Below are 9,329 nucleotides of genomic sequence, written 5' to 3'. Positions count from 1 at the left end.
CAGCTTCTCTGACATCCAGGATGTGTTTGAGCCGCCACCGCCGACCTGAAGGTGCTGTGAGGCAGCAGGTGAAGCTGAAGATGCATCTTTGTCTGACTTAGACAGGATGTCATCACTTCCACCACACGTGTCAGAACGATGACGACTGCGGTGATGATAATGATGCGGCTGCTTAAAGGGTTAACCTGCAGCGACAACAAAGGAGGGAGGAAGAGGAGGCAGTGGGTGCTGCCTTTTAGCCCCGCCCTGAAATTCTTTATTGGAGAGGCTGTTTACAACCTCGCCGCATAGGAGTCCCCGGGTTCATCAGCCCTGCGGGGAGGGGGCGAGGAAGAGGGCTAACGAGCGAGGAAAGAAATGTTACAGGAAGAAGACAATAAGAGACGATGGTGAGGCCTCCAGAGCCGCCGCTTTGTTTCTTTGTCTCGTTTCTGTGAATTTAACGTGCACATGTCTGAGGCTCCGCGCGCACGTGAGGAAGAGGAGGGAGAAGAAGACGAGATTGTGTAGTTTCAGCTCTGCAGTGAAGAGAAAGTGTTTACATGTCCCTGCTGCAGCATGAAACAGTGAGCACATCACAGCCACGCCACACCAGCTTCACTAAAGAAGGAAAATCTGCTCACGTCGTCAGTGTTTTTCACTTTTTCAAGATTATGTTCACATGCATTTGTCATTTCAGCCACTAAAGCTTCAACTTTTCCACAAACCCAAAATTTAAATTTTTTTCTCCAGAAATACACCTGTGTCTAATCCTTTCTGTATTGACAGCAACATGTCAGTAATGTCAAGCTGTTTCTATCATGTCACCAGTAAAATTATTTTTTTGTCTTAGCAATGTGTCTCATTTCTGACATTAAATCATAAGAAAGCATTTTTAAAATCTATTTCTGTTTTACATGATCACGATTCAAAGAATATGTATGTATATACACAAATTAATTCCTAATAGAAAACATGTGAAAGTAAATGTGCCTGTGTTTGACAGAAAAGACCTCATTAAAAACACTCAAAAATAAGATTCTGAGTTTTCAGTTAAATATAGAATAGTGTAAATGCACCATAACTGTTGTATTTTAGGTAAATGAGTGTGAATAAACAGGTATTTCTTAATGATACTCCATATTTAGAGAGGCTGAGACAGTCAACACGCTCCACACTCAGTGTATTTACTAACGTTTTACCATGATTTTAACCGTAAACGTTTAAAAACATGCCGGTGACGCGGTGTTTCTGGTGTGGCCGTGTGTCTGCAGTGTGTTTTTCTCGGTTTTACCTGCTTTCACCTGTCCTTTTTTGTTCCTTTTTCACTCCATCTGCAGTTTACATGCCTGTCGCGCGCGTCCCCGCGGTCCCGCCTCGCGCCTCCCAACCTTTCCCCCAGTTCGAGCGCGCCGCCGGGTTCACCGGGTTTACTCTGACACCGCTGACTCCGCGGCCACGCCCCCCGACAGCCACGCACCCCGCCGCGGGCCAATCGCGTGACGCTCACGTAGCGATCACGCACCGCCTCGCCCGTGATTGGCCGCGGCCCGCTACACCTTTGACTTTGATTGGCTGCGTGTTACCACCCGCCAGACCGCTCTGAATTTCGTTTCTGTGTTTTTTGTTTTTTTTCCGGTGCTCTCAGCTGAAGCCAGTCTGCTGGCAGCGGCTCAGCGCTCCGACTGAAGCTCCAGTAGCTGTACACGGAGTTGCCGCCGACCCTTTCTCCACTCCTCCGTCCGCTCTTTCTCTTCGTCAACTCAGCCTCGCTGCTGTCAGGTCAGTTTCCAGAAACTTGGAGTGTTAGAACTGTGCTGTACCGCCCGGGGCTCCAGAACCTCCGGGTTCGGGGTCCGGGGACGGAGCGGTTCTGCAGCCCCGGTCGGGTTGTTTCGGTTCGGCTCGGCTGGGCTGTGTTGGCGCTGTCTGCTGGTTTATCTGAGGTCACAGTGAACCCAGTCACTCCTGTGTGTGCGCGCGCGCGTGAGCAGTACCAACAGTTGCATCCCTGCAGTGCATCGCTCACCGCTGCAGAAACTTTACAGATGTTTTCTTTGTTTTGGTACAGTTGATGCTTTCGGTTCCGTGTCGTCGATTAATTAGCCGGACAGGATTGACTGATTTGATTGATTTTGATATTTTCGAGCGGCTCTCAGCGTCGTTGTGTTCAGTTTGTTTCTTTGGCTTGTGACAGTGAAGCCAGTAGTTTGAGTTTCACCTGGCATGTTCTCACTGTTCTCTAACACAGATTAATTGATTAATCCGATTTTAAATTTTTTAGTACATTTTTTTTGTCTAAGTTTGTTTTTGCAAGTGTGTTTCAGTCTCTCGTGTGCCAGTTTGTTTTTCTTTATTAAACATGACATTAATTTGATTATTTTGATGTTAATCATGCAAATTTTTCACTTCCTTTAATATTTTGGCTAAACAGTTAAATTGATTTTCATCCTCTTAATGTGACAGTAAATTAATTATTTTGACAATGATCAGATGATATTTTCTTTGGTTTGACTAAACAATTAATCCATTAATTGTAAACCTGTTGAGCAAAATAATCTATTATTAATTTGATGACTCTCATGAATTTAGATTCTTTGGTCTGAGCTCACTGTAGTAATTAAAGATCGGTTTCACTGTCACTGACTCAATAAAATGTTAAAATCATTTACATTCATTTTGATTTGCATTTGGCTCTAATAGGAAACGCCTGCTTCATTACTGCTGATTTAAAATAATCACGTTTTCATGAGTGCATGTTTTACCTGTTTAAACAGTTTAAAGCAAATATTTGCACCTGAAGCTGACGTGTAAAATTCTGGGTGTTTTTGTTCTAAAAACCAGTTAAAGTTATTTTCCATAAAATAAATCCTAATGTGGCGTCTCTGATTTTCCTGCGATTTGACTGTGTGAATCAGACTCAGCCTCAGTTTCATCCCAGAAATCTGCACTGAACACAAAGAAAATGCAGAGGAAGAGAAACCTGACAACACACCAGGAATCAATCCGAGTCACGCAGAAAAAAAGATCTCAGAATTAAAAACAGAAAGTGTGTCTGGAGCAATAAATGCATCCCAAGCTTCTCAATCAGGTGTGAGTGTGTCGGGGAACAGGTGTTATTAATCGTGGAGCCCAGTTGATTATTAGCACATTAAAGGCAGCGAGCGGCGTTCATTTATGAGTAAACCTTGTTGTTTCTCTGTCAATAGGTGTGGTGTGTTTTTGTGGTCGTGGGAAATCACAGTGCGGGGTCTGTGTGTTTGTGTTGAAACGGATTGTTTTGTCCAACTATACTTCCTGTCAGGAGCTTCCTCTCTCTATCTCTCTCTCTCACAGGGAGAGTTGGTTCATGTCAGTGTGGGAGGAGGAGTGGGCGGGGCTTGTTCATGATGGGGTTTTTTTTGTTTTGTTTTGTTTTTTTCTCCTATTTTTGTTAGCACCTCCCGCAATCTATTCTGGGTGCAGTGAGGTTCCCCGTCAGGCAGGGTGAGAGGTTGGGTGTACCCACTATATCCCCCCCCCCCTCCGCCTGTTCTCTCTGTTTACATCGTTATCTCTCGCCCCTCGCTTGCCCTCCTCCCCCTCTTCCTCCCTTCCTGTACGTGCTGCTAAGCAGATGCCAGACAAGCAGCCAGGAGCCCTTTGTCCCCGAGTCACCTCCCATCTACAGTTCTCGCCCCTTTAATTAATTAATTTATTTCCTGACGTGGTAGATGCAGCTCAGCCGGAGGTGGGAAAACTGTGACATCATTGGTCATTAGATGGGAGGTGTTTGGCTTTATCCGTGGAGTAAGAGGAAGAAAGAAAGAAAAAGAAGCTGGGCTGTGAGGCAGACGCTCAACAGTTTATAGGATAGTGAGCACTAACAGTGCGTTTAAGTCATATGGGAGAAAGAAGACGGTCCACTGCCTGCTTGCCATCACCCTCAATTAGCTTCCAGAAGTTGCCTGTGTAGCTAAAGCCCAACAGAAACTTCGATGAGACCAGAAGAAGCAGCTGGTTGTGGCTGAACTACCCTCTGCCCATGTCTCTACCCATGCCCCTCTTTAGGTTTCCAAAAGCAGTCCAGTCAGATGAAAGTGGGCTTTGATTGGAGCATGACTGATATACCTGTGAAGCTGATATTGGCTATTTCCCAATATATCATTATCAGAATGTATAACAGCCGAAAAATAAATCAAAGTAAGGAAGACACGGGAGAAACGATTACTTGTCCACGAGAGGACACTCTGCAACTTCCCTGTTGGCAACATATGTTTGGAAACTCCCACCAAATTCAGTCTTTAAGTCTGATGTTATTAGCCATTTCCGGGTCCAAACTTTGCTTCAGGTCCCAAAGTCAAATGAACACTGTGGCATAACTGAGAGTTAAAAACTGTCCAAATTCTTTCATGTTCAATAAAATGGTCAGTGTGGTTTCTTTACCAGGTGTAACAATTACATTTAACATCCGGGCATCCATGAAAACTGAATTTATGAAGTTTAACGGAGTTCGAAGTTAGCAGGGAGTTAGCTCGCTAGTTTCCATGTTTAAAAGTTGCTACAGTGGTAATAAAAACCCAGAGAGGCCGACAGTGATTACTGACCATTTTTGGGTCTTGTTCATATTAAATAGAACAAGATACAAAACATTAAAATATGTTAAAAAGACAACAGCTTAATAAACACACAGCAGTTTGAACCCGGAAGCAGGGTTCATACGTCATCACTTAACAAACGAATAGCAACCAGCTATTGATCAATGCGGAGGTGGGCGGAGTGTAATCAAATGATCCTTGACTTGTGATAATAAAATAAGGTGACTTTTACTCCATCATCATAATATTGCTGCAGAGACTCATAAATAACAACCTAACAAACGTCTGGGAACTTTGTTCATGTTTCCTGTGTTTTAAATTTTTACTTTTATATTTTGAATCAGGTTTAAACACACTCAGGCTCTAGCTTTTAGGGTAGAGTGTAGCTGAATGTGCCAAAAACTGCAGTACCTCTAACATCCAGCAGAGGCTCCAGCAGCATTCAAAATGGTAAATGGCCTGTATTTATAATAGCGCTTTACTAGTCCCTAAGGACCCCAAAGCGCTTTACATATCCAGTCATTCACACACATATTCACACACTAGTGATGGGAAGCTACATTGTAGCCACAGCCACCCTGGGGCGCACTGACAGAGGCGAGGCTGCCGGACACTGGCGCCACCGGGCCCTCTGACCACCACCAGTAGGCAACGGGTGAAGTGTCTTGCCCAAGGACACAACGACCGAGACTGTCCGAGCCGGAGCTCGAACCGGCAACCTTCCGATTACAAGGCGAACTCCTAACTCTTGAGCCACGATCGCCCCAAAACAAAAAATGGGGCAGAGACAGACATGCGGCAAAGAGCCACGGGTCGAACTCTAACCCGGGCCCCCCACTCTCCGGGCCACCAGTGCCATTTGGTCATAATTCTGCGCTTCTGAGCTGATTTTTGCTTTAAAATCACAGAAAATAATCCGATTAAAGTGACGAGAAATGCTAAAGTCTTTTAAAACTGACCTTTGACCTCTCGACTGTTCTCAGGTCAGCCGTGTGGACAGACAGACAGCAGCAGCCATGGAGCAGAAGTCGTACGTCGAGTACCATGACCTGGAGGCTGCCGAAGCGCTCGTCAGCATGAGCTTCTGGGGTCAAAGGTCGCACAAGCCCCGCCCACTGACGCCCACCTCTGACTCCTGTGACTCTATCCAACTCCACTCGGAGGGCACAGATACACCAAAAGACCTGATCGCCCTCTCCTCGCTGGTAAGAACCAATACAGTCAGAACGTTAGAAAATGTTAAATGCACACGCATGACTAAATGACCTCATCAGACACATCGTTACCATATTTATAAAAATGTAACATAAAAAATTATTTCTAGGTTTTTCATTATTTAGTTAACTACTTAATTTGTTTTAAGTAATTTTCTTCTGTGAATGAATTCGTAGCATTTGGGATCCGTCTGTCTAACACCTGCTTTCTCTCTCAGTGTATAACTCCGCCTCAAAGTCCAAGCTTCGCCGAGGCCTCCGCTACCCCCATCCTCACCATCGCCTCCAAACCGCACTTACCCTCCCCCGCCCTTCACAGTGACCCCCATGCCGTCACTTCAGAGACCTCAGCACTTGCACCTCACTCAGAGTCAACCTGTGTGGCTCCGCCCAGCAGAGCGATGGCCACCAGTGTCATCCGCCACACCGCTGACAGCCTCAGCCTTCCTCTGCCCAACACCGAGCTGTCAGAAACTTCCACGCAGCCTCTGCCACCACTTCTGCAGACGCTTCCAGAGGAGAAGGACGACCCTCCCCCAACTCCCGACACCCCCCCATCGCCTCCCGCCTCAGCTTCTCCACCTCACTCGCTGTCTTCCTCACCGCTGCTCTGCCAGGTTTTCCCGGTGAACGGCCGAACGGGGATGATCTCCGCCTTCGTCCAGGCCCCAGTTCAGGTGCAGGGGCCGGGCGGGCCCAAGCCAATCCTGCCCCAGTCTCCCACTTCCAGCTTCGCCCAGCCGCTGCTGCTGGGCTCCGCCGTGCCGCAAGGGACTGTGATGTTTGTGGTGCCACAGCCACCCGTGCCCCAGCCGCAACCAGGCCCGCAGACCGTCATGACCTTGGGCAACACCAAGCTCCTCCCACTCGCCCCAGCTCCTGTTTACATGCCGTCAGGAGCGAACAGTGGCACCTCGCAGGCAGACTTCTCTCGCAGACGGGACTACGTGTGCACCTTCCCTGGGTGCAAAAAGACCTACTTCAAGAGTTCACACCTCAAGGCTCACCTGCGCACACACACAGGTATGAGTCACCTCAGGGGAAGGAGAACCACAGACAGACACTCACCTGTCTTATAGACATGAGCTAACCACTTACGTGTCCTATTGCTCCACAGGTGAGAAGCCATTTAGCTGTCACTGGGAGGGCTGTGACAAGCGGTTTGCCCGCTCCGATGAGCTTTCCCGCCACCGCCGCACGCACACTGGTGAGAAGAAGTTTGTCTGCAGCGTGTGTGAACGGCGGTTCATGCGCAGCGACCATCTGACCAAACACGCCCGACGGCACATGACTACCAAGAGGCCGTCATCGTGGCCCGGCGAAACCCGAGACCTCAGCAAAGGCGCCCTGCCAAAGGGTCAGAACAGAGGACCGGCACTTCCCGTTGGCGTGCTGGTTCCTGCTGCCAACTAACTAACAGACTAGTGTCACTCACAGGGCCATCTCAGGAGCCCCGGGGGGAGGGGCCAAACACCGACCAGACTCTTAAAGAGTGACTGTGACTGGTTGTTTCAATCAGCTCCGCCCACCACATCAGGACGATGTTTTGTACTCGGCTACGTTTACACGACCTCAGAACAGGGTCAGACACACCTGGACTCATTTTACAGGGACCTGTCCTGCTCACTTCCTGCTCTGAAGGGTAGCTTAGCATGAATGGCAGTTTAAAATAAGCCATCCATTCATGATCTCGCTAAAAAAAGACGCCATGGCTCAGTTCTTACTGGCTTCTCATTGGCCAGGGTCTGGAAGCCTGCTGAGGGGAGAACAGTAGATTTACTATATTACTATTATAGATAAGCTATATTAGTATATGGAAGTTCAGGAAACAGGCGCCATTGAGCGAGGGCGTTTTGTCCTTAACCGACCAATCAGCATGTGTCAGCAGAATGCTAACAGCTTCACTGTGAGAAAAATTGAAGGACCTTTATTACCAGGAAGTGATTGCTCTTCTATATATAAGGAGATCTGTCACTAGCTGCTGTCAGCTTGTCACAGAAGTGACAGGAAAAAACCCAAAAAGACCCAAAAACCCTGTTGGTCCCATGTTTGAAGTTTCAGCACATGTATGACGCAGACAGGAGAGCAGAGCAGGTCCCTTCAGGAGTTTAAGGCCGTCCTTCAAGTGGAGGAGGCGCTCAGATGAATCCAGTTCTTTTCTATGTTCATGCTGCCGAGAGTTGAACGATCTGAGTGCCGCCGTTTTCCTGTTACTTTTGTTAACGTAGACATAGCCGTCATCAGCAGAGGACGGCAAGCTTTCTCCACCATTCTCAGGACATTTTATTCCCACGATCCACAAACACACCGCCGCAGGAGGAGGAGGACCTGAAGGCACCAGGCTGCTACTCACTCACAGACATCCACACAAAGCCGATGTTGCACTGGAATATTTTTGAATCTCACTTGTTTTTGTACTCTCTCTCGCTCTCTCTCCCCCGCCGTGTACCATCACGGCTGCGTCTTTTTAGTGACTCGTTAGCGACCTGTTAGCGACTCGTGTACACTCTTATTGTTTGCCAAAGCCTCAGTATCATGCTTCTTAGCCCACGTCTGTTCTGACTGTAAATACTGTAAATATCTTGATATCTATATGAGTGTTATGTGTAATCCAATCTACATTTATTCACAGTACGAGATATTAATATTTTAAGAGTCTGTGGACAGTATTCATTACTGTGATACTACCTACTATCTTTGCTTTACACATTATTATTATTATTATTATTATTATTATTATCATTGTTAATATTATTATTATTATTATTTAATAAACATTCGTTGAGGAAAGTGCTGTTTTTGATAGTTTGATTTGGCCCATAGTGTAGCCAGTAAAAATACCTCATGTTATTAAATGTTATTCTTAATAATAACAGCTTATATTAAAATAATCCTTTTCTTTTTCTTTTGAACATTTACCTGTACACCACGGTGATGGTGAAGAAAACGGCTTTTATAATAAAATGTTACCACGAGGCTGGCACCAGCTGTTTTTTGCGTTTGTCTGCAGTCATTGTTTCACTGAGAATTTCAACAGCTGGAAAAACTTTACTCATCAATACTTTTGTGATTTTTGACTAAAAGTCTAATTTTGTACTTGGCGTCTGTGTTTTAAGCAAAACTAAAACACTGCAGTGAAGCACATTGCTGCACATTCCTGGCTCATGTTACTGATCCAACTCCACAGTAAACATGCAGCACATTTTAAATCCACGTGGATGCCCCGGGGGTATTTGGGGTTCAGTAACTTGCTCAGGGACTCTTCAGATGGATGCAGTAGCTGAGGAACCTCAGAGTGATTAGCATCTCGCTCTAAATCTTGAGCCAGTCTAAGCACCATGATTTTTTTTGGAGGGGAACCCTCAGGTCGGGTGTAGCTTTTCAGTAAAGTCCCATACTGGATGTTTCTTTGCATGTAGGCGAGTGAGTGAATTCAGTGAATAATCAGCATCGTTGACCTCAGTATAAACTGATGTCTGATTTGTTGGTGTGTAAACTCCACCACAAGCTGCACTGACCTGTCTGTATGTAATCACCATACTTCAATCTGTTTTTCACC

The 9,329-nt window shown here is 46.4% G+C and overlaps 1 protein-coding gene across 1 annotated transcript; it reads left to right on the top strand.

Annotated features, from left to right (window-relative positions):
• The first annotated feature begins 1,575 nt into the window (after window positions 1-1,575).
• klf11a (Kruppel-like factor 11a) lies at window positions 1,576-8,747 on the top strand. The gene is made up of 4 exons (XM_005937648.2): window positions 1,576-1,761; window positions 5,540-5,761; window positions 5,989-6,793; window positions 6,888-8,747. Exons 2-4 carry the CDS (start codon window positions 5,573-5,575, stop codon window positions 7,181-7,183), a joined length of 1,290 nt encoding a protein of 429 aa, XP_005937710.1. The 5' UTR covers window positions 1,576-1,761; window positions 5,540-5,572; the 3' UTR covers window positions 7,184-8,747.
• Window positions 8,748-9,329: the final 582 nt, after the last annotated feature.

The sequence above is a fragment of the Haplochromis burtoni genome, unplaced genomic scaffold (genome assembly GCF_018398535.1).
Source record: "Haplochromis burtoni strain Fernald_Lab_line unplaced genomic scaffold, NCSU_Asbu1 Contig_232, whole genome shotgun sequence".
Taxonomy (NCBI): domain Eukaryota; kingdom Metazoa; phylum Chordata; class Actinopteri; order Cichliformes; family Cichlidae; genus Haplochromis; species Haplochromis burtoni.
This window is presented reverse-complemented; position numbering and strand designations above follow the sequence as displayed.

Bases quoted from the DNA above. Each gene is read 5' to 3' on its own strand.
- klf11a (XM_005937648.2), top strand. From the start codon at position 5,573: ATGGAGCAGAAGTCGTACGTCGAGTACCATGACCTGGAGGCTGCCGAA. The intron at 5,762-5,988 runs GTAAGAACCAAT...TTTCTCTCTCAG, and splicing joins TGATCGCCCTCTCCTCGCTG to TGTATAACTCCGCCTCAAAG. The intron at 6,794-6,887 runs GTATGAGTCACC...ATTGCTCCACAG, and splicing joins TCACCTGCGCACACACACAG to GTGAGAAGCCATTTAGCTGT.